The sequence below is a fragment of the Sceloporus undulatus genome, chromosome 2, assembly GCF_019175285.1.
Source record: "Sceloporus undulatus isolate JIND9_A2432 ecotype Alabama chromosome 2, SceUnd_v1.1, whole genome shotgun sequence".
Lineage (NCBI taxonomy): Eukaryota > Metazoa > Chordata > Lepidosauria > Squamata > Phrynosomatidae > Sceloporus > Sceloporus undulatus.
The window spans coordinates 184,963,850-184,989,220 of record NC_056523.1 but is presented as its reverse complement, the minus strand read 5'-3'; the positions used below and the strand labels follow the sequence as shown (position 1 = coordinate 184,989,220).

The following is a 25,371-nucleotide window of genomic DNA, read 5'->3' as shown; positions in this document are numbered from 1 at the left end:
TATACTATCACAGCTTCTGTTAATGTAACATGGGGAAATCTTTCATTTGCATCTTTGAAGAGATTTGTATGGCTCAAATTTCTGTGTCCTTTTATGCAGCCTGATCCACTATGAAATGTATTTACTGATTTTTATATCCTTTGTGACTTGCTGTGGTAGAGTCACAGATTTATAAGTGAAGCTGAGATGCAACCTTAGGGCAGGCAGGGGAGCTGTTTCACCCTTGCTTGTTTTCTCATTCACCCTCCAGGGGTTGGATGAGGTCCTGCCCAAAACCCTGGCTGATGACAACCTAAGGTCCCTTTCTCTGTAAAGAGAGGCACAGAATGATCATAGAATCATAGAATCATAGAGTTGGAAGAGACCACTAGGGCCATCCAGTCCAACCCCCTGCCATGCAGGAAATCCAAATCAAAGCATCCCCGACAGATGGCCATCCAGCCTCTGTTTAAAGACCTCCAAGGAAGGAGACTCTATCACCCTCCGAGGGAGTGCATTCCACTGTCGAACAGCCCTTACTGTCAGGAAGTTCCTCCTAATGTTCAGGTGGAATCTCTTTTCCTGTAGCTTGCATCCATTGTTCCGGGTCCTGTTTTCTGGAGCAGCAGAAAACAAGCTTGCTCCCTCTTCAACATGACATCCTTTCAAATATTTAAACAGGGCTATCATATCGCCTCTTAACCTTCTTTTCTCCAGGCTAAACATCCCCAGCTCCCTAAGTCGTTCCTCATAGGGCATGGTTTCCAGACCCTTCACCATTTTTGTCGCCCTCCTTTGGACACGCTCCAGTTTCTCAATGTCCTTTCTGAATTGTGGTGCCCAGAACTGGACACAATATTCTAGGTGGGGCCTGACCAGAGCAGAATACAGTGGCACTATTACTTCTCTTGATCTAGACACTATACTCCTATTGATGCAGCCTAAAATAGCATTGGCCTTTTTAGCTGCCGCATCACACTGTTCACTCATGTTCAACTTGTGGTCTACTTGGACTCCTAGATCCCTTTCACACGTAGTTTCATTCAGCCAGGTGTCACCCATCCTATATCTGTGCATTTTATTTTTCCGCCCTAAGTGCAATACCTTACATTTCTCCGTTTTGAATTTCATTTTGTTAGCTTTGGCCCAGCTTTCTAGTCTATTCAGGTCATTTTGAATCTTGATCCTGTCCTCTGGGGTATTAGCTATTCCCCCTAATTTGGTGTCATTTGCACCAAATAGAGATCACTCTTCTCTATTTTTGAAGAAAGTGACAGGCCCTCTTAAATGCTTCAGAGAAGCTGCCTTGCACTGGAACCCCCCCCCCCCCCCCCACACACACACATATTTGCAACATGCCATTGGGGGGATTGGGGGGTAAGGACAAGAATTCTTCTCTGGGAACTAGAGACAGGTCACCTTTTTCCATATTATGAGAGATGTGGGAGGGAACCTCTATGTTCCACAGGGGTAATCTGCACAGGCCAGATGCACTGCGACTTCATCCCAGAGAGGATTTCAGAATGTCAAAAATTGCAGCCAAGGGCACATGTAGGGGATGGTTATTCAAGAGGACAAACATGCATTCGACAACTTTCCCTTTCCTGCCATTATATCTCCTGGAAATGCAAGCCACACAGCCCTTTTTCTGATAGCAATTCCTTGTTCATTGAGAGATTGTTGCCATGTGCCCTTGAAGCTGCAATACTAAACTGACAGAATGCAAAAGTGCCCTCCATAGATATTCAGAGTTTGATACAATTGTTGGAAGGGCTCTTGACCTTCTACTAAATCTATGCTGCATCCTTTCTTGTATTTCTGATTACTGAACTTGCAAAATTCAACCTCCTGTTTTCCTGCCTCATATAATCCTCAAATTTACTGAAATCATGAGGCTAACAAACTAGTTGTCGCTGCTCATTTGTCTCTGACTGCTGATATGGAATGAGGATATGGCAGATGCCGTGTAGTTATAACACAGGAGCTTTTACATGATTGGGTGTAAAGACGAACAGCACTACAAGGGCATGGATTTCTACAGAGCATTGCAGGCTCCCTTCCACAACACCGGATTTTCCCATTGCAGGAGTTTGTGATCACAACACTAAAGGGGCTTGGCTATGTGACATTGATGTGTGGCGATGGGACCAATGATGTGGGGGCTCTGAAGCATGCGGATGTGGGTGAGTTTTTTCTTAGTTAAAAATATGACCTGATTAATTAGAACATAGATATCAATAAATTAATACATAGCTGTTTAGAAAACAATGCTTGCCAAAACATAAAAAAAACAAAAACTTGGGATGGCAAACACCAAAACTTACAGGCATTTCCCCATCTCTCACAGGCAGGAATATCTAAAAGAGCGGTACCTGCTTTAACATTGTAAAAAACATGAAAATGTTTTTATTTAGGATTGATATCAAATGTAAAGAGCTCACATTACACATTATTAATTTTAGAGCTTTTAAAAATGATTTTGAATTACATAAATTGATCTTTTTAAAAACACATTCTCAATTTTTCAGTGATGCATGCATTATTTGCAGACTTAAAGGCATTCTGCCTTTCACACAGGAAGGAATGACTTATTTAAGATATTATTTCTTCTCTACAAATTTTGGAATCTGTATCTCCTGCCTAATAAAGCTACCTGTAAGTTGTCACAGTGTTTTGAAACACTGGCCTTCTCTCTCCTTCACACCTATTTATTATACATGATTTAAATGAATAGGTTAATGAAAGTCAAATTGATATCTTAATAAAATGGTGCCACGTCTTTCCACAGTTTTCTACAATATACCTACCTTCCCTTAAATCTTTCAGATCCCTTAAGCAATATAACTAACTTACTGATCTGTACCCTTTGTAGATTCCATTACAGGATTATACCCATTTTAATACTTAGCTGGTTTTCTGTGTATATTACTACCTTGCTGTTCCCGGGCAAATGTGTCATCCAAAGGATACTTGCCTCTGGTAACAGGTTATATGACAGTTCTCAGTGTCTTTTGTGTCTTCAGTGACCTGATCCATTCTTGTAGGAGTGGCCCTACTAGCCAATGCACCTGAACGAATCCCTGAACGTAGGAAGAAGCCGCGTGATGGCCCTGCTGATGGGAAGCCTGCTTTGCCCCCATCCATCATTGGTAGCAACATGAGGCCCACCTCCCGAGCTGCCAAGCACAGGCTTATGTCTCACAGAGAGGAGCAGCTCGCCATGCAGCGGGTGAGTTGATAAATGGGCCTCCCTTTTCCCTTCATTGGCATCACCCATGGCCATTCCACTGTTGGGCTCACGTGTACTTCAGGGCGTCCTTTGTGAAATTTAAAGGAGTTGGGACCAAGGATTGGGGACAGAAGAATCAAGGATGTGATGGAGGTGTTGTGGTGGATTGAATAGAAGCAGTAGATACTCCGTTCCAAGCCACTAGGAAAGTGACTTGAATTTCTACTGTCCTTCAACTGAGGGGAGTTCAGCCCTCTAGATGGCGAAGACGTCCATTCCCATAATGCTTCATCATCCAGGTTAGGGCTGATGGGTTCCCCAGCCCCTAGTTAAAGAATACTCTGTCACCTTGCTGTCTCTTCTTTTCAGGCTAGCTGACTGTGTTATTGGCCTTTTGTTCAGGATGTATTTCTGTGGAGCATATGGAGCCTTACTGGGTCTTAAACTAGGTGTTTTCTCTTCCCTCCCCTCTCTTTTTCCTAACAGGAGAGGATCAGTCAGGTACTGAAAGATTTGGAAGAGGAACAAGTGCCCATTGTGAAGCTGGGTGATGCCAGCATTGCAGCTCCTTTCACCTCCAAGCTCTCCTCTATACAGTGCAGTAAGTAGGAAGGGAGAGGGAGCCTGTTACTGGAGTCTCATGCTGCATTGGCATTGTATCCATTTGAACCAGCTGAGAGTTTTGAGTCACCATTGGTCATTTGTACACATGACAGCAAAAGCACCCATTGAGTCTTTCCCTATGGCACCACTGGTGTGATATGTTTGTTTGGGGCCTTTGTGTCAAATGCACCTGCTAAACTCACCAATGTGGGCTTAACGCTCACAATCTAACAGCTAAAGAGAAATGGCAGTGTGACCTTGTAGAGAAAGGGAAAGGAAAGAATGACCCATAGTGACAGTTTGTTTCCAGTTGCTAACTCTTTCTCTGTAAGATGGACATTTGCACAGTAATGGGATTTCCAGGCTGTGTCAGCCTGTTAGAAAGAGTTTCAGTCATTAGGTGGAGAGAGCAGCACTGGAACACACTTCATGCGAGTCCTTCTGGGTCCCTCTTGTATATGAACCCCACCTGCATAAAGGTAAAGATGGAAGCACACTGAAGTACAGCACACAGTGCAGATCCAAGCAGCGGCACCCTCTCTTTCTCTCTGCAGTCTGTCACGTGATCAAGCAGGGCCGTTGCACCCTAGTTACAACACTCCAGATGTTCAAGATCTTGGCCTTGAATGCACTCATCCTGGCCTACAGTCAGAGTGTCCTTTACTTGGAAGGGGTAAAGTTCAGTGATTTCCAGGCTACGCTACAGGGGCTGCTGCTAGCTGGCTGCTTTCTTTTCATCTCCCGGTCCAAGGTAAGGAGGAGCACTGCCAAAGGACTTTGGCTCCAGGGGGTTTTATCAGCTGGAATATGGGCAGTGCTAACAGATGATGGCTGGCATCCTGTTAGAGGCTTACAATGGTGTAGGTTCAATTCATGCCATGACAAGTCTTGTTTTTTTTTTTTTCCTTTTCCTTTCCCTCTGGTCATTCCAGAGGTTGGAATTATCTTGCTCCTAATGATCAGTGCCCCCCCCCCCTCAGACTTAGCATACAGCCTGTAAAGCCCCTCTACATAGCCATTCTGTGCCATATGTAGAGCAGACAGGATCAGAGTACTCTGTGCTATAAAAATACTGGCTGGCATCCTCTTTGGCAGTTATGAGACTATAAGATTATAAAATGGATTTATAATCTCATAATTATTGGCGATTTATGTTTGTTGTTGGGTGTTTTCAAGTAATTTCCAACACAGCAACCCTAAGGCGAACCAATCATGGGTTCTCTGGGGATGACTTGCTCAAGGCCATGCAGCAGGTTTCAATGGCAGAGCAGGAAATCCAACCCCAAACCCCAGAGTTCAAGTTTTGCACCCAAACCAGTATACCACACTGACTCTCAATTCATGCTTATGTTCATTAATTATCAAATGTGACCCCCCCCCCCCCCCACAGCATACCTTTTGCAGCCTGGCAGTGCCCTGACCAAAGCATTTTTGGGGTGCTGGAGATCAGGGCACTGTTGAATGACATCTGCAGTATTCTTCCAGTTTCAGTGCACTGTGGAACAAGCAATTGTGGTGGGCCCCTAAGAGGTGTCTCCAGCTGCCTGTTCTCAATGCACCCTGCAGGCATTATTTCACAGCATGCCGATCTCTAATGCTTTGATTGGGGTGCTGCCAGTCTACAAAAGTAGATTTTAGGATGTGGCATCATCAGATATAATGGCCATTAAAAAAATAAATAATAAATAATGGCCATTATCTTAGCTATGTTGGCAATGCAGGATCTCTGCCACCTTGTTTTCAAAGAACTTTCCAATTGAGTTCATAGCAACCTAAGATGGCCACTACCTTTTCTCAGTTCTTTTTGTAACAAATCAATGCCCTATGTTTCCATCATTTGGGATCACTGTCAGAAACATTGGCCTGTAGTCATGTCAAGCTAACCTCCTATCCCCAGTGCTATCAAGTGAATACAGCCAGTACAGGGCAGTGTGTGTAATTCTCATCTTGATGCTATTCTTTTTTCTTTTTCCCCTCCAGCCTCTGAAAACCCTCTCCCGGGAGCGTCCACTCCCTAATATCTTCAATCTCTACACAGTTTTAACTGTGCTGTTGCAGTTCATGGTGCATTTTGTCAGCCTGGTTTATCTCTATCGAGGTGCACAGGCCCGCAGTGACCCCAAGTGAGTGCTGCTTGGATTTAAGCATGAAATAATACAATTAGGAAGGAGTATTCTCCTTGTAGAATGATTAGAAGTAAACTGAAATGTGAGCAAAAATTATGTCAATCAAACCAGAAGAAAACATAGGCCTGTTACAGACAGCCAAAATAAAGCTGCTTCGAGTCACAGTGGAGGTATGGTGTTTCAATGATGCATACGTCCTAAGAGTCCAGAAAGCAACTACCAAAAGGCATGCTCCAGTGGGCGTGGCTTTGGTGCAACTTCTGGACTCTTTAGGACGCATGCATCATTGAAATACCATATACGCTGGGATCGAAGAGCTTTTTTGGCTGTCTGTACAGGCCATAGAAATTAAAACTTAAATTGTTGAATATCTTGTATTTTAATGAGGAATGACGAAGGCCTTTCTCTTATTTGCTTTAAGGAAAGATGACTTCGTGGACCTCTACAAGGAGTTTGAACCCAGCCTAGTGAATAGCACTGTTTACATCATGTCCATGGCAATGCGATGGCCACCTTTGCCATCAATTATAAGGGGGATGCTTAACCTCAACAATGTTATGTCTCCTTTATTTATTTCTTGCTGCAAGAGGCATAAGCCAGAGATATAGGGTCTTTGCAGGGGTGGCAGACGTACAGCATAAAACAATAGTGCCAGGAAGGAAGGGAGAAGTAAGTTATGAAGTTGATCAATATGCTGGGGCCAGGATGCTCAAGCATCCTCCTGTTAAAATCTGCAGGGTGATGATTCGGAAGGTAAATCATGTCCAGGTTCACCTTGTCCACACCAACAGCATTGGCCATCACCGGAGTTTGGGGAGGAGTTGTTGCTCAGCGAGATATTGCCAATTCTCCAAAACTAACTAGGAAAGATTAATAATAATATTTTTATTTTAGACCGCTATTCCGCAATGATCCATAGCGGTGTACAATAAAATTGAATACAATACACAAAATTTCAAGGCCTTCTTCCCCTCAAGTGGTGGTTGGTGGAGGGCTCTTTTTCTTCAGGCCTGGGTCTCTCTCCCCTCAAGATGGGGTTGGAGGAGGGTCTTTGTCTTCCAGGCCGGCCTCTCTCCCTCAAGATGGTGGTGGGGGGGGCTCTTTGTCTTCCAGGCCTGGCCCTCTCTCCCCTCAAGATGGTGGTCGGGGGAGGGCTCTTTGTCTTCAGGCCTGGCTCTCTCCCCTCAGATGGTGGTCGGGGGAGGGTTTTTCTTCCGGCCGGCCTTCTCCCCCTCAAGATGGTGGTGGGGGAGGGCTCTTTGTCTTCCAGGCCTGGCCTCTCTCCCCCTCAAGATGGTGGTCGGGGGAGGGCTCTTGTCTTCCAGCCTGGCTCTCTCCCCCTCAAGTGGTGGTCGGGGGAGGGCTCTTGTTCTTCCAGGCCGGCCTCTCTCCCCCTCAAGATGGTGGTGGGGAGGGCTCTTTGTCTCCAGGCCAGGCCCTCTCCCCCTCAGATGGTGGTCGGGGAGGGCTTTGTCTTCCAGGCCAGCCTCTCTCCCCCTCAGATGGTGGTCGGGAGGGCTCTTTGTCTTCCAGGCCAGGCCTCTCTCCCCCTCAAGATGGTGGTCGGAGGAGGGCTCTTTGTCTTCAGGCCAGGCCTCTCTCTCCCTCAAGATGGTGGTCGGAGGAGGGCTCTTTGTGTTCAGGCCAGGCCTCTCTCTCCCTCAAGATGGTGGTTGGATATGCTTGCATAACAGGAGGTTACCCCAACAGGTCACCAGCACTACCCTAGGCCTTGCTGTTATGTACCTTCATATCATTTCTGACTTATTGCAACCCTGTCACAAGTTTTTCTTGGCAAGATTTGTTCAGAGTGCGTTTGCCATAGCTGAGGGGGAATTTGATCCCACCTGCAACAGTCCTAGTCCAACACTCCAAACCACTATGCCATGCTGGCTCCCTGTCCTGTTCCTTATCTCCACCTTATTAAGGAAGTAAGCAATCTACCAATATTAAACCTTTCTTATTTCTCATTGCTCATTGAATCCAACAGAAATTATTTTGCATTCAAACCCAACTAAATTTTCTACTCAGATTGTTAGTAAAGACAATGATGATGATGATGATGATGATGATAAATATTTATATCCCGCCTCTTCTGCTTTGAGGATCGAGGCGGGTAACAGCAGAGTTAATACAATATACAACAATGAAAACAACAAGCCCCACAAGACCCCGGCCCAACCCTCCCTCTCAACTATAAAATTAAACAGCACTTGGATACCATGAGTTCTAAAAAACCTGAAAAACTCCCCTGGTTTCATAAACAAGACTTGCCAGTGAAATGTCTGTATCCACACAATGATGATTATGCAGTTTGGGAGACTGGTCTTAACGTGCATAGAGGTGGGAGTGGCAGAACAGCTTAAATTTGGACTTTGTGAAACCTGAAATTGGAACTTTTACTCCTGCTGTACCTGAAACTGCCTTTAGTTTTGCTGCCCTTCTGATCAGTCTGTTTATCTTCCAGGGCCATCCATTCATGGAAAGTTTGCGGGAAAACAAACCTCTACTGTGGAGCATCATTTTGTCAGGATTGGCAATTGTAGCCCTTCTAACTGGCTCATCTCCAGAGTTCAATGAACAGTTTGGATTAGTAGATATCCCAACAGAGGTGAGCAGGCATTCACTTGGCTGGGTCTTTCTCCATCCCCCTCAAAATCAAGAGAAAGCTTATAATGTAGAACTTTCTCATCTTGGGAGCTTTAAACATGTTGTGTTCAGTGCGCATTTTACCCCCAGCAAATAAGGATCCTAGGGCAAAATCCAGCCCCAAACTGAATTAACTTGTATGCTTACAGTCTGGGATGTCCTGCTGGCAGCCTGAATACACCAGAGAACAGGGAAACCTGGTCTTGTTGCCAGGTTTGTGACAAATAGTTAAATAGTGGCATCCATTTATATGCAAGTGGAGCATCAAAACATATTCTGCTAAGTGCTAAAGTAAGCAGAAAAGGTTTAAGAAACCTAGGTCCAAAACATACTGCAGAAATAATCCAGTTTGACACCACTTTTACTGCCCTGGCTCAGTGCTAGGGAATCTTGGGAATTGTAGTTTATTGTGGCACCAGAGCTCTCTGACAAAGAAGGCGAAATGTCTCACAAAACTACAGTTTCCAGAATGCCCTAGCACTGAGCCAGAGCAGTTACAGTGGTCTCAAACTGGATTATTTCTGCAGTGTATTTTGGACCCTAGATAGTTTGCTCTTAATAATGGAACTACTTTTCGGTGAAAAAAACGGTGGATAGTTCCTTCCCACATGGGAAGCCAAGTTAGTGAACCATCTACTCAGGTCTGTTCATGGAGCAGTATGGATTGTATTACAGGAAAACAGACAAGATAGAAGATTTGAATCAGAATTTCCTTGCGTAAATTTTTATTTTTTTAAATCAAGATTGTAGCTATTCATAGGCTATAAATACTAAGATTAATTGCTTCACAACACAATTGGCTTTTATACATCAGCCCATCATACAGTGCTCATGTAGCTGCTGTCATTTTAGAACTATATTTTAGGGATAAGGAATAGTTGTGAAATTAGAGGATTTCTGCTTAGTGCACAACATATGAATGGAAGGACGCTAACTGACATGCTGGCATAAGTTGTCCTACATAGGCAGAGTGACTTGGGGACAATACACAACTGTCATAATCAGGTATCAGTGACATGGAGGAATGTGGGGTTGTTACACAAAGTACACAGACTAATGTGAATATGCCTTGCCGTTGCATATTTCACATATCATTGAGCTATTAGCTATGTTCATTGACCACTGAACCAAATACATTGCACTCTGCTGGTGTTTAGTATAGAGGTTGCAGTGTAATTCCACTGGTGGATATGTATGATGTGCTCAAGCACTGAAAGATCTCAGCAAAAGTAAGGTTACTTAAGTAAGACTTGACTATTTCGGAAGTTTTCAGATAAAGTTGTTGGTTTGTAGAAGTTAAAATGGTGTGAAAAAAATTGGTAATGCTGAAGAGCTTATGTTACGAAATTAGCTCTCTACAGCAGTGGTCCCCAAACTTTTTCAGGCTGTCTCCCCTTGCAAACACCTATTTCTGGATATCAGGTCTACTGTTTGTGCCAACCAGCCAGCCACCAGCCTCTAGCTCAGCCACACCTAGCTTGCCACTACTTCCTCAACCTCTCATATGTGAATACAGCAGCAGCAGCAGATGTGCTCCTCCCTCTCACCCGCACCTGCCATACAGCAAAGGGGAGGCTGCCTGCTCAGTTGCTGCTCCCACCCAAGATGGCCAGGTGCAAAGGGAGCAGCAACCAAGAAGCCTCTTGCCCATGCCAGCCTTGTAACAAAAGCCAGCAAGGAAGGACTCTCAGTCATTCTTCACTTTGAGGGAAGAGGGAGGAAGAGGGATTCAAGTGGCTTACCACTTTTCTTCCCAAAGCACCCAAGAGGTGAGGGAAGGGAAGGATTCAGTGTTCCTTCCCTAGGGCCATACAGTGAAAGAAAGTCCAGCTCCAACCTGCCAGCTAAGTTCTGGCAAAGCTCAAAAACTTTAAGCAAGGCCCTAAATGTGAAAGGTCCTCTTTGTTACTACTTCTTCCCTGTCAGCACATGTTCCAGCTCCTCATCCCCACCATGAAGGCTGTTGGTTCCCCTTTTTTTCTTATGTGCCAGTACTTTGACTAAAGCCCCACCACCAACCTCTTTTTCTCACTGCCCCCTGCCAGCTCCTTTCCCCTCATCACCCAAGGGGCATATTTACCACCCACTTTGGGAATAACTGCTCTATAGCCATTTCTCTCCTTCTGAAAAACAACAACAAAAATAGCTATTGGTCCAAATTGGCATAGTATGTGAAATATGGTATATGTATATTTCAGCAGACTTTAGTAATGCTTATTTGCAAACTCAATATTTGATGATTATTATACTGGCAGTTGAACCAGGAAAGTGTGAGGAAAATTCTCTTTAGCAGATTTTCAGACCAATTCAACTTACAAAGTGAGTATATTGACCATATACTTGGTACCAGGTAACTACTGAAGACTCCCATCTCATAAAATTTGCATAGGATGCTGTGGGCCTCAGAAGAACTGTGTCAAAAAATACGGCAGCATTTGTTACTTACTGGAGCAGTCTCTCACTGGAGTTCTCACGTGTTTTGTTCTCTTTCAGTTTAAACTCGTGATTACTCAAGTTCTGCTGGCCAATTTCTTCACTGCCCTGCTCATCGACAGAGTCTTGCAGTTCCTTCTGGGCAGCACAAAGCTCAAAGTGCCTTCTTGAAATGGCCCATTCCTCCTTCCCTGGCTGAAGTGAAGGACAACACAAGAGAACAGCCACCATGCAGCATTGCAAAAGGAGTATTTATTCTTGGACTCCAGTTTGGTACTGGCAAGCAATTTCCCACTACTGTATGTTACTTTGGAACCCGCAGCAAAGGTTGTGAAGGGGGCTACACTAACTTTCACATGTTTACTGAAGATGACAACAATTGTTGACTTTTGTACTGTCCCTATGCTCCTGGAAAGTGGTCATGGGATTTGGTAATTAAATGGCAATCAGTGCATTTTAAAATATGGCTGGAATGTTCTCTTTAAACCAGAATTTCTGTTCATCTCCGATGATGTGATAATTCTTTTAGGTATCTATTTCTAGAAGAAACGTAACTAGTCCTTTTTTGTTCTGTTAAAATCTTTTCCCATATTTCTTTAAAAGTCACTTTCCCAGCTACATGTTACAGTGCCTATTCAAAACACATAAGATGTTTGAAAATGCCACCAAGAAACACAAAAGAAGTTCTGTTCACAAGTTTATTTTTTTTTAAAGTAGTATTTTGCTTAGAAAATAGATATTGTGAGAAATGATACTAAAAAAAGTTTGGCTTGTGTCAATGATGAAATATAGTGCAGAGAGCCCTGTTAGCTTTCAGCAGGTAAGAATATAATTTACAAGCTTGATTCAGTAAAGCCCAGGCCCCAAGAGCTAATTCCTTTTAAAAGAGCACTTCCGTGCCCTTAGTTGGCTGTCTGTTCAGATAAGTGCCTCCAATGCAGAAATTTTTCGGCAAGAAACAGCTAATGCTATGAGATGCTGGGTGGAAGTCTGGCAGCTGCAGTTCTTTCGACCACAAACCCATAGTCATACTGGAAAAAAGCAGAACAAAAAAGAAGAGGGCACAGTTCAGTGGTGTAGAACATATATTTTGCACACAAAAGGCCCCATCTCCACTGAAAGAATGAAAAAAACCCAACCATGGCCAGTCAGATTGGCCCTTGTTGGGTAAGTGGGCCAGTTGTCTGGCTCATTGTGAGGCTGTTTAATGTGCACTTTATTTAGTCTTACATTCAACTCACCTCTTTCTCAATGTCAGCAAGAGACTTGATGTGGAAGTTTTTAAAGACAGAAAAGGCCTAAAGAGGAAAAAAAAATCCAAAGAACTTGCAAGAATTGTTCACAACACCAACATCAACACAGCTCAACAAGCCTCTCAAATGTCCCCACCCCATGTGAAACATGATTTTTTTTTTACCAGCAGTACCACCTATTTGGTTTAGGTGCAAAAAGCAAAACAGGCCATTGAGATTTATATCAAGAGAGACCTGATAATGGTAATTCAATTTTAAAGTATTTGTTTAAAGCATTATGCAAAACATTATCTTCCCATGAAGGCAACAGTTCTCATGAAAGGAGATAGATCAGTATTTATATAATACTTACATTAGTGCTCCCAGTGACACTGCTCTCAAACTTGGGGTGCAGGGTGAAGGGAACGCCATCCATGGCTAAGAAGGAGAGAGAACACAGGTTGTTCTGATAACCATGTCATGCTTAAGTGGGGGTTTTTTTGGAGGGGGAAGTTAAAACTCAAAAGTTACAATCTTATCTCCCCCTGCGCTTGACAAATTCCTTACATTAATTGTCACTTTTTTAAGCAAAACGTGAAACTACTCAATGACAGTTTGTGCCCAATGAGACATCTCTCCCTCTATCCAATGATAGAAAGCAAGGACATCCGGAGAGCTTACAAAACAGTTAAAAAGAATATGGAAGCACTCAGGGCTCCGTATTATGAAAAGGGTAGTATTTTTATATCTGCAAAGTTTTATTTCCCTCAGGCCCTAGAATTTAAGATGACCTACCTGAGATGCCATAGACATTAGAACTTTCGTATATAGACTCATGCCGCTTGAGCGTAGCTTGCCTTTTGGGGATTGTGGGCTTTTCTGATGGAAGGTCTGCACTGAACAAGAAAGGGACAAGTTGTGCAAGTAGTCTTATATGGTCTCTCGGTAAAGTATGAGTTCTACTCAATGAGTGTCACACAGAGAAAGCTATCTGGCATTTTAGATTCAGCAGAATCTCTACTAGCTTTCTTCTTTATGACAGTTTTCTGATTTGCCTGTTTAAAGACAAAAAGGACTTACACTTTTTAGTCCAGGGCCGAACCTATGGCACGTGTGCCACACATGGCATGCATAGCCATTTTTCGTGGCATGCTGAAGGTGGGGAAGAGTGCAGGCCTTTTTCTCTTCCTTCCCAGCCATCCCGGGCCTTCATCTGCCTTCGGAGAGCCCAGGAGGGTGGAGGGAAGGAGGAGGAAAAGGCCTGCACCTCTTCCTCCTCCTTCCTGGCTGTCCTGGGCATTCAACTGCCTCCAGAAAGGAAGCTAAAGGCCCAGGAAGGTGGGGAGAAGAAGTCCTGGCCCGGATGTCCCGGCCCTGAAGGGTGGAAGTACCACCCACCAACCTCCCAGAAGTCCTGTCCCCAAGCATCAGGTAACACCCCATGCCAGAAGGCCTTTTAGTTTAGGCACTCGGTCCCTAAAAGGTTCGCCATCACTGACTGGTCCAGGGACAAATCTCACACCCTTTCCACAAGGTTGGAAAAGGGCTGGGAATCTGCCAGTTCTCACACTGAGCAACTCACAGGCTCACCACAACATAATGTGTTGCCTCCCTAGCAAAGCGATCAAGGCTTGTTCTCACAGTCATGCTGATAACTGGACATAACCCAAACCTCCTCCACAGCAGAATGCTGTCATATAGACTCTGAAGGGGCAGAACCAAATCTGCCTTGCTCACAAGACCAAAAGAGGATTCCAATGATTAAGACAGAACTTATTTTAAAAGGTAGGGTACGAAGATAGCCAGCATGGCATAGTGGTTTGAGTGTTGGACTACAACTCTGGAGACCAGGGTTTGATCGCCAGCTTGGCTGCAAAACCTACCGGGTGACCTTGGGCAAGTCATATGCTCTCAGCCACTTCATGGGAAGGCAATGGTGACCTGAACAAACCTTGCCAAGAAAACCCTTTAGTCACCATAAGTCAGGAACTATTTGAAGGCTCACAACAACAATCAGCTACCTCTTGCCTGTCTAAAGTTCACTGTTACTGCAGTCTAATACAGGTTCAGTATCCCTTATCCAAAACCCAAAATCAGCCACATGGGTGACTGAAATAGCACAAATGAATTTCATGTTTAGACTTGAGTCCCATCTCAAGCTCTCTCATGTGTATGCAAACATTCCAAAATGCAAAAAAAATCCAAAATCCAAAACATTTCTGCTCACAAGCCTTTCAGATAAAGGAAGCTCAGCCTGTACTGGCAAATAACTGCAAAATGGAATTACTGGTTTTCATAGTATAGAACTTGGCTTCTGAGGATACAGATTGACCATCGGCAGCTATTAGTCAACATACTAAAGTTGCTAAAAAAACAAATGACAGGGTGCTGTCTGTCTCTGCCGCTACTCTGCAACAAGAGTCTCAGTCTGAACTATTTGAAAGGGTATGATTTGTCTGGCCAGTAAGTCAAATGAACAATGCACTCCTGTCACAGAGGATTCTTCAGTATCAACCCAAGAACCATGATGGTAAGTTATGTAAACAAGTGTCAATGCACAGTTTTAACACAATGATTGCATAAAACTTTCTCCCTTCAACAACAAGCTTACTGGTTTCCACATGAAAGGCTTGAAAGAACTCCCAACTATTCTGCAACTATCAGGTTAGGAACAGGCAGGTAGTAAGGGAATGGGCACAGCTGATTAGGACTGCTGCCACACGGCAGAATTAATGAAGTTTAACACTTCTTTAACTGCCATGACTCTTGTAATGACTAGGCTCCAGTCATTGGAAGACTTCTGCCAGGTAATAAAAGTAAGCTGGAAGGGAGGCACATGCAAATAAGTAATGACATCACAGCTGACAGAAGGCTCACTTGACCAATCAGTGAGCAGGAACGAGAGTTTCTTCCAGAAGCTTCTAAGAGAAAAAGCGTGAGACCAGGTGACAGTTGGAGAGAGGCAGTTAGAGAGGCAGAGAGAGAGTCTTCAGCAGTTCGTGGTTTCCACAGTGAGAATTCAAGGTGGGAATCTCTCCCTCGAGTGAGTCTCACAGGTTAGGAAAACTGTAGTGTTGTGCCTATAGCAAGAAGGCATAATTCAGGCAGATAGTCAATGCTAAGCTTAAGACCTGTAACTGTATTTCAAAACCATCAAAGCTGGCATATTACTTCAATATATCAGTTAGGTGAGAATGTGTCAGATTAGAACGTTTAGGCCTTATTATTTTTCGGGTTGCTTGCATGAAACAAATACTTTTAGAATTACACATACTGTACCTGCAAGGCCCTTAGGATCTTGCATGATTTATATCTTTTTGTTCTGTTTGGCTTAATTATAATAAATAGTTCCTTAAAAGTATCTGCTACTTCAACACTCCTTTACACATGTCTCAGCTTGGTTGATGTTTGAGAAGATTAGCAAGAAGTACAACTAGAAGTCCTTAAGTCCCAGTATATGTTAAGGGAAATCTAATACGAATTCACTGGGTAGTGGCAGTGTGATTCGAGGATCTCCAGGGGTCATCTTCAACTCAGAAAGGAGAACGAACATAGACCAAGAGACTCAGGAAGAAGCTAAGGATCTGCTGGGACTAAGCCAACACAGGCCTGCTGTTTGGCTGCTTGGACCACAGGGGGATCATCACACCTCCATCCTATAGAATCCTGGGATTTGCAGTTTGTTGTGGCACCAGAGCTCTCTTGACAGAGAAGGCTCAATATCTCACAAAACTACAGTTCCCAGAATTCCACAGCACTGAATCATGGCTGTTAAAATGGTGTCAAACTGCATTATTTCTGCAGTGAAGATGAAGCCGCAAAGTACAGAGGATGTTATTTCAGATGGGTGCTTATACCTGCTAAGAAATGAACAGCACTCCAAGTGAAACCAGGATAAACTACGGGAAGCGATGCAGAAGAGTGTATTCGGTTTGGCCTGATATCTACATTTTGTACCGGGTAGTTCACTTGCTGCTAGAGATGAGAACCAGTGGTGGGCCAGAGGCCACTGGGCTGAATCACTTGTAGAATCTACAATAAAAAATTTAAAATGTCCCAGACTTACTTTTCTGATTCTAGTGAAAGCTGTTTCATTTCTAAATTGACGTTCCGTGGCTTAGGAAGGGGTTTGGGCTTGACAACAGGCTCTTTTCTACACCAAAGTGCAAATCCACTCATTTCCCTAGATGAGGAGAGGAATACATTTTTAAACAATCAAACCACCCACCTTTTAGAGTAACAACAATCTAATAAGAAACATGGCAGACAACACCTCACCCTATGCGCAAATAGTTTGGCACAACTTTGCTTTTGCTGCTGAGCATGATGTCAAAGATAGCTGTTTCTGCTGTGCCCAAAGGAATTAGCTTGACACACAGCCTCTTCTTCTTGGAAATGGATGTCTCTGCAGGATGAAGCAGAAAGAGGAGACTGTAAGAAAGGACTGAGAACACACCAAGGGTAAAGATCTCTGAAGGACTCTCACGTGGGGGGCGGGGGGAGGGGATTAGCCCTTGGAACACATAAAAATTCACCAGTGCAAGGAAGCAGCACATCTTCAAAAAGCAAAACTCGTCACTCCACCTAACATCTCAGGTGGATGCGGCCGTCAGGAGCACTTGTTATCGGCTTCGGCTGATACGCCAGCTGCGTCCCTTCCTGGGCCGGGGGGACCTTGAAACCGTGGTACATGCTCTGGTAACCTCTCGGTTGGATTTCTGTAATGCGCTTTACATGGGGCAACCCTTGTACCAAACTCGGAAGCTTCAATTAGTGCAGAATATGGCTGCTAGGCTGGTTACTGGATGTTCCAGGGCCAGCCATATAACACCAGTATTGAAAGATCTCCATTGGCTGCCTATTCGCTTCCGGGCCAAATACAAGGTGTTGGTTATTACCTATAAAGCCCTAAATGGCTTGGGCCCAGGGTACTTGGAGGACCGCCTCTCCCCATACAGTCCGCCCCGCACTCTCAGGTCGGGTGGGAAACATCTTTTGAGAGTTCCAGATGCTCGATTTAGTTCATCACGGAGGGCATTTTCAGTTTCGGCCCCTCAGCTCTGGAACGCTCTCCCCCATGAGCTCCGTACAGTCACCACCCTTGATGGTTTTAAGAAGAACTTGAAGACCTTTTTATTTCGCCAGGCTTTTCCCCCATGAGCCTGTTGTCATCTTTTCTCCCCTGGCAATGTAATTGGCAGATTCCATCTATCCAGCCATTTGTATGGGGTTGTTTTGTAGGGTTTTAATTGTTTTTAATTGTTAATTGTTGTATTTTTATGATATGATGTATGTTTTACTTGCTGTTGTACACTGCTGTGATCCCTGGAATAGCAGTATAGAAATAAATTAAATTATTATTATTATTATTAAAATAACAAAAATATACAAGGAAGCACAAATTTCTACCATGTTATGTGGTGGAGTGGGGAAAAAGACTTCATGACCACAGGACAGTCAAAACTCGGATCAGATCAAAGGGAAGCATGTGCCTTCACTTATACCTCCATATGGATGTCCATTACACATTTTGGGACACACAGCATTCTATCATTATAGCAAAAGCAATGAGTACAGAAACAACCCTGGTACCATATTCCAAATCTATAATTATCTGCAGAGAAATCCTGTAATTTCTACACTGCATTCATGTTTGTTTGATCCAAGTTGTGGCTTTTTTACCCTTAAACACAGGTTACAACTATACAACACAGGATCAAACTACACACTACTCTAAAAATGTAGTGTAGACTTGGATGTGACTCTTTCATAAGTAGCATAAATGTGCATGATCCATATCCTGAATTGGACAAACTCAAAAATCAGTGGGTGGTGGAAGCTTCAACTTCCCCATCTATTTTTTAATTTAATGTTTGGCAGGTCAGGGGTTTAAAAACTACCAGTGCCTTCAAGGATGTTTTTAAGAATGCTACACTGGGAGAATTTAAATACAGAAGAGAAAGGAAATTTTAAGTGTGTTATCAATCCACATCAGGGCCACATGAGCTTACTTTAGGGCAATGCTACTCAAAATGGTGGACCGTGGACCATCACCAATCCAAGAAACATCAGTTGCTAGTCCTTTGCAAGTTTCCAGTTGTAGCTACTTGGTGTTAAATAAGGTGATGGTCCTCGGCACACTGGGGGGGGGGGGGATTGCCACTCCTCAGTGCCTAATATGCATTGCTGTAACATATAGGAAAAGTCACATGTAGCTACATGATGCATGTTTAATGTATCATGCAGTTTCATCGACAAGGTTCTGTAATACAAATTAATTGTCACAATTGCATGTGGCTTTGTTCTGTAAATAAAAGCCATATCATGAGATGACATGACTCATTGGAAAGGAAGATAATGCTTGGTAAACTAGAAGAGAGTAGGAGAACAGAACAGACTACAGATGGATAGCCTCAGGAAAGGAAGCCACACTCTGCATGATTAGAGGTCTCTTAGAGGTCTCTCATTCGCAGGATCACCATAAGCTGAAGTTGATTTAATGGCAAATAACAACAACAATAACAACAAAGTGCTGACAAGAAGCCATTAAGCCTCTTGAAAAAAGTATAAAGAGAGGTGTGGGTTTTTTACACAGGTACTCACTTGGATCCAAAAATTCTTTAACGTAAGTGTATCCAGGAGGAAGTGGTGATTTCTCACTCAAGATTACGACATCATATAGTACCTCTCCTATGGGATTCTAAAAAGAAGCAGACTCCATGAAGTCTATGAGCCACTTTTGAGTCACATCTGTGCATAACTTGTCCCAGCAACCCTGCCGTCTTTCCTACCACATTGCTTATTGACGACGTATAACAGAGGTAGTAACCAGATTTCTGTGCAAATCCTTTTCCAAAGTTGGCAGATGTTCCTTCCACAGTGGACGTGATCTAGGAACAGTATGAAAAGAAAGGAGATTTAGGATGCAACAGGAAAAAGAACAGCTTTGTGTAGTTTACAGTGTAAGACCACTGGTCCGTGTAGCTGAGTACTGCCTTTACTGAGTAGCAGTGGCACTCCAGTCTTTCAGATGATGCTCTGAACACAGTAACTGGCCCTGTTGGCTGGTTTATTACAATGCAGCACACAGAGTGCATGTTTATTTTCCCAGGCCTGAATTTAGAACCAAGGAGTGGCATATAGCAAACTCCCCTCCACAAACTTTTCTGTAATAAAGGTCAAAGGAGGGGAAAAAACAAATTTTCTGAGTTTAATTACAAGACCCACAAAGCCATAAAATGTCGCTGGGCATTTTAAAGAAAATATTCTTCCTGCACCCTCCCACTGAATAGGTGCCAGTGATTTAAAATGCCTGACACAAGCAGATGGAGAAGCACAAGAATAGCAGGTGGGACAGGCAGGAGACAAAGCAGTCAAAGGTCTTTCAAAGCCAGGTGAGAACACCAAGGAGCAGTGAAGCAAGAATGAGTAAGCCAGGCCAGCACTAGCCAAACCAGTTTAAAATAAGTGGGGTGAAACCTTCATATTACAGCTATATTATAGTGACTAGAAAGGCCGGTGCCTGCTTCCTCAACAAATGATCACAAGCAATCTGTAATTATCATCATCTTTGCTTGTGTGATAAGCTACACTCAATTTACTTCCTAGTCAAGGACTTTTGACAGTTGGCAGGTGCTGTAGACAAAAGAGACAACAGTGTATACTGTATAAAAGAAATTGAGATCCAAAAGAGAGATGATTTTAACACCAAAATCTCATCATCCCCATGCAGACTAAAATATGACTCCAACCCTCAGTTTTCCTTCCTGTGAAAAGAAGACTTCCAAGCCCCTTCCTGATAAGCATAAAACCAGGACAAATCAAACAAGTATTTTATTGTTTTAAAAGTAGTAACAAACGACTACTATATGGATACAGATGCATGTGGATTCTGGAACTAGATTGGTGCACCTAGCCCAGTACTGCCAAAACAAACTGGCAACAACTCTCCTACCTGGAGATGCCTGCAACTGAACCCAATTATGCATAAACAGAATGGGCTTCTATCACACACACAAAACCATTATCTCCTCTCTACTCATGATCATGGTATGGACAACTGGAATGGTTGTAAAAAGAAATCAGACAACTACATGGAGGAGAAATCAATACAAATACAGGAGACCCTACACAATAATTGCTAGGGGCATACAAGTAACAGAGGTAGTAATTCAGGCCCTGGCTGTATGGTCCCAGAGGCAACCATGGACCATTATAACTGACCAGAGAGGCCTTTGGTTTAACCCAGCAGGGCTCTCATTTGATTTAACCATTTGTTATGTTATATTTACATAGAATCAGAGAGTTGGAAGAGACCTCAAGGGCCATCCAGTCCAACCCCCTGTAGATTTGTGGGACATTTAGCCTTCTCTGTCAGAGAGCTCTGGGGTGCCACAATAAACTACAATTCCCAGGAATCCCTAGCACTGAGCCAGGACAGTTAAAGCAGTCTCAAACTGGATTATTTATGTAGTGTATTTTGGACCAGAGAGAAAGAAAGAAAGAAAGAAAGAAAGAAAGAAAGAGGTTAGTAGCAAAAGCCTTCATAGACTTAAGTGCACTTTCTCACACATCTCAGGAAGAAGTCTTAAGTCTAGAAAAGCCTATGCTACCAACTTCTTTTTCTTTCTTTCTCTCAGTCTCAAAGGTGCTATACTCACAGAGTCCAAAACACTATACAGTACTTGCTGTTTCTTCTCAGAAAGATATTGAACCAATTTTGGCATAACAGCAGCATAAAGGCACTACATCAAACTGAGCCAGCATGGTGTAGTAGTAGTATGAGTTGGACGGACTAGGACACTGGAAAACCAGGATAACAGAATCATAGAATCAAAGAATTGGAAGAGACCGCAAGGGCCATCCAGTCCAACCCCTTTCTGCCATGCAGGAAATAGCAATCAAAGCATCCCCATTGACAGATGGCCATCCAGCCTCTCTCTAAAGATCTCCATGGAAGGAGACTCCACTACACTCCAAGGAAGGCGTGTGTTCCACTGTCTAACAGTCCTTACTGTCAGGAAGTTCTTCCTAATGTTGAGCTGGAATCTCTTTTGCTGGAGCTTGCATCCATTGCTCTGGGTCCTAGTCTCTGGAGCAGCAGAAAACAAGCTTGCTTCTTCCTCAATATGACATCCTTTCATATATTTAAACAGGGATATCATATCACCCCTTAACCTTCTCTTTTCCAGGCTAAACATCCTGGAGCATTGGGCAAGTTACTCTCTTTCAGACTCAGAGGAAGGCGAGGGGCATACCCCTTCTGGACAAATTCTGCCAAGAAAACCTGGTAATAAGTTCACCTTAGGGTCGTCACTAATCAGAAATCAAGGCACACAACAACTACATCAAACACTTTCCAAAAAGTTTACTAACTCAAAAGGTGCAGGGTGGTTTAAAAGCTAATCAATCCACATCCGTTAATTCTGGACATCCTCTGGAAGTAATGTAAAACCTCTTTATTTAAACTGGCTCTCCATCACCAAGAACAGGGTAAGATGATCATTTAATCAATGCTAATTGAGACTGATTAGAACAGCCCACCATCCTAAGCCCTTTGGTGGGGGAAAGGTTTAAATAAAATCAATGTGTTGCCATGATCATGAACCTAACATCTTTGTACTTTGAAAACCAAAGCACACCATTGTTGGGGAAAAATGGAAGAATGGGAATATCCAAAGCCAACAAAATAATTTATGATTCAAAGGACAGTGCTGGGGCTCAAAGACACCCAATTGCCACACTCCATGCCTCAAAAGGACTATTTGTACTTTTTCTTCCAGCCCTAGGGAAATTTACTATTTATATGCTCAGAGGTGCTTCTCACAGTCAAATGGTACTTAAAAATGTATTCCTAGTTTTGGTCTACACTTCATGCACTCAATGAAGTGGCTCCAAACAATTAACATTTCATATCATATAAATCTGTTAGGTCTGTCAAGTGCCAATTTTTTCCCCAATCCCAACTTCAAGCTCCGAGCGAAAAGGCAGAAGCTGAAACCACAGTAACATGGTCAGTGATAATACGGAAACACAAACAGATTTCATTTTAAAATAACTATGGAAACAAATCATTTTATGTCTGAGAGGAAGATGTACAGCAAGCATTCTCTTCCTGCCTCCCTTTAAGTTTCAAAGGGAAAGAAGACATGCAGAAAACCTTCCCTCCACCTGAAATTTCAAGGGCTGGAAGTAAAAATACAACTGGGGTGAGGAGTAGGGCTTCTAAGTGTCCGTTACATAAAGGATGTCCTTTATTTAAGAGCTGGAAAGCTTTCCCTTTTATACAGATAGAAAAAAATGAAGCCTCCAAATCCTATTATTTTGAGTATATGGGCCCTCCATAAAGACAGAAATCTGCACACCATGTAACTGAAAAATAGTCAATGATTTCTCATACAAACATTGATCACAATGGAGATGGCAGTCAAGAATTCAGAAGAAGATTAGGAATAGGAAGGGCAGTTATGAAAGAACAAGAAAAGATCCCAAAGAGCAAAGACATACAAGTGAGCACCAAAGTCAGAATCATCCAAACCTTCATATTCCCCATCACCATGTAGAGAGATGGGACAGCGAAGACAGCAGATAGGAAGAAAATAAACTCATTGGAGATGTAATGCTGGAGAAGAGTGTGGAGGATACTGTGGACGGCCAAAAAGGCAAATAAATGGGTCTTTCAAGGACGAAGCCTGAACTCTCCCTGGAAGCCAGGATGACCCAATGGAGGCTGTCACATTTTAGCCACATCATGAGAAGACACGAATAAAAGTATAGTGTCTAGATCAAGGGAAGTAATGTGCCACTCTATTCTGCTCAGGCCTCACCTGGAATACTGTGTCCAGTTCTGGGCACCACAATTCAAAAAGGACATTGAGAAAGTGGAGTGTGTCCAAAGGAGGGCGGCTAAAATGATGAAGGGCCTGGAAAGCATGCCCTATGAGGAAAGACTTAGGGAACTGGGGATGTTTATCCTGGAGAAGAGAAGATTAAGAGGTGATATGATAGCCCCGTTTAAATACTTGAAGGGATGTCATATTGAGGAGGGAGCAAGCTTGTTTTCTGCTGCTCCAGAGACTAGGACCCAGAGCAATGGATGCAACCTCCAGGAAAAGAGATTCCAGCTCAACATTAGGAGGAACTTCCTGACAGTAAGGGCTGTTTGACAGTGGAACACACTCCTTCCTCGGAGATTATAGTGGAGTCTCCCTCCTTAGAGATCTTTAAACAGAGGCTGGCTGGCCATCTGTCAATGGGGATGCTTTGATTCTGTGTTCCTGCATGACAGAATGGGGTTGGTCTGGATGGCCCTTGAGGGCTTTTCCAACTCTATGATTCTATGATTCATGCGAAAAGATGATAATGCTAGGGAAGGTAGCAGAAAGAGGGGAAGACCACACGCCAAATGGACAGACTCAATCAGGAAAGCCATGGTCCTGCATTTAAAGGACCTGAGCAGAGCAGTGGAGGACAGAGCAGCCTTGGAAGTGTCTTACCCATAGAGGCACTACGTTTGGGGTTGACTTAGCACTTGACACGGACAAGCTGGAAACAACTTGAGGACACCATGGCAATAGCAACAAACAAACTGAGAGCAACACTTCCATTTGGCATTAGATTGCTATATAGTAGGGTTCACCAAACCTGTAGAAATAATGCAGTCTGACACCGTTTTAACTGCCATGGCTCCATCCTGTGGAATCTTGGAATTGTAGTTTGTTGTGGCGCTAGAGCTCTCTGACAGAGAAGGCTAAATATCCCACAAGACTACAAATCGCAGGATCCCATAGTACTCAGCTGTGAAAGTTACAAGGATGTGAAAGTGCATGGAGTCTGCAGTGCAGATGCAGCCACTACAATGTCTTTAACACTGCCCTGGGTTGCCAACCTTTGCGGGCCATGGATCTGGACCGTCCCTTCCTTACTACTGTCATTAGGCCAGAAGGAAAGTCCTTTGGGGATGGGGATGAGGGCCCACCTTCCTGACCCATGTCCCCAAATTGGGCATCTTCAAAGGAAGGAAAGAGGGAAGGAAGGAAAGAAAGAAAGAAAGAAAGAAAGAAAGAAAGGGGGGAAGCGGGGGAGAAAGGAAGGATGGAAGGAAGAAGGGAGGAAAGGAAAGGATGGAAGGAAAGGAAGGAAGGAAAAAAGGAGGAAGGGAAGAAGGGAGAAAGGAAGGAAGGAAGGAAGGAAGGAAGGAAAGAAAAGAAAAGAAAAGAAGGGAGGGAGGGAGAGAGAGAGAGAGAAAAGGAAGCAAGGATGGAAGGAAAGGAAGGAAGGGAAAAAGGGAAGTAGAGAAGAAAAAGAAAGAGAAATAACAAGAGGAAGGAAAAGAGCGAAAGAAGACAGGAAAAAAGGAAGAAAAAGAAAGATAATGAAGTAGGGATGGAAGGAAAAGAGAACAATGAAGAGAAGGGAAGAAAGAAAAGAAAAAGGGAAAAAGAAAGGGAGGGAGTAAAAGAAAGAAAGAAAGATGGGAGTGAAAGAAGAAAGAAAAAAGGAAGGAGGGAGGAAAGGAAGGAAGGAAGGAATGGAGCAAGGAAAAGAAGGAAAGGAAAAGAGAAAAAAGGAGGGATGGAAGAAAAGAAAGAAAGGAGAGAGAAAAGAGTGAAAGAAAGGAGTGAAAGAAGGAAGGAAAAGGAGGAAAAAAGAAGGCAAGGGGCGAAAGCAAGCGAGCCTCCCTTCCCTTCCCTGCCTGCCTCCCTGACCGTTGTCCATCCAGCGGCGCTGGCGTTGGCGGAGACCCAGGCGAGGCCAGTCAGCGGGGCGCTCATGGCGGCGTCCTTCCCTCTGTCCCTCGCCCGCCGAAGCTCCTTCTCCAGAAGCTGGACTCACTCAGACTCAGGCAGAGGGCCACCTGTCCCTGACTCCCCCTCAGCCCCGCCTACCGGAGAAGACGATAGACGATTGGCTCCCCCCGTCTGTTCGCTCACAATGGGCCTCTCCCGATTGGCTGTCCTTGGAGGCCCAGGCAACCAATCAGGAGTTTAGACTCTCCTTCGTCTCTTCCTCCTCCAGCACCCTTCCCAGGAAAGCCGGAAAAGTTGGTGCCCAAGCGTACGCGCATGCGCACTGGAGCGGGTCTGTCCCATGGCGGTGTCCTAGCCAGCGTGGCACAGTG

At 43.8% G+C, this 25,371-nt stretch overlaps 2 protein-coding genes across 2 annotated transcripts in view; one reads left to right on the top strand and one right to left on the bottom strand.

Moving 5' to 3' along the window:
• ATP13A1 (ATPase 13A1) overlaps positions 1–11,481 on the top strand; it is a 50,032-nt gene extending 38,551 nt beyond the window's left edge. The window contains 9 exon segments of the mRNA XM_042448508.1: positions 2,066–2,162; positions 3,024–3,208; positions 3,695–3,809; positions 4,366–4,562; positions 5,792–5,934; positions 6,359–6,438; positions 6,441–6,475; positions 8,405–8,548; positions 11,080–11,481. Of these exon segments, the coding sequence (XP_042304442.1) occupies positions 2,066–2,162; positions 3,024–3,208; positions 3,695–3,809; positions 4,366–4,562; positions 5,792–5,934; positions 6,359–6,438; positions 6,441–6,475; positions 8,405–8,548; positions 11,080–11,190 (1,107 nt within the window). The 3' untranslated portion in view covers positions 11,191–11,481.
• Positions 11,482–11,703: 222 nt separating this feature from the next.
• On the bottom strand, positions 11,704–25,112 carry MVB12A (multivesicular body subunit 12A). The gene is made up of 9 exons (XM_042448506.1): positions 24,959–25,112; positions 19,043–19,141; positions 18,855–18,951; positions 16,530–16,656; positions 16,318–16,434; positions 13,047–13,147; positions 12,625–12,689; positions 12,261–12,317; positions 11,704–12,050 (listed from the first exon to the last, which is right to left on the bottom strand). The coding sequence occupies exons 1-9, from the start codon at positions 25,022–25,024 to the stop codon at positions 11,988–11,990; spliced, it is 792 nt and encodes a 263-aa protein (XP_042304440.1). The 5' UTR covers positions 25,025–25,112; the 3' UTR covers positions 11,704–11,987.
• Between the last annotated feature and the right edge of the window lie 259 nt (positions 25,113–25,371).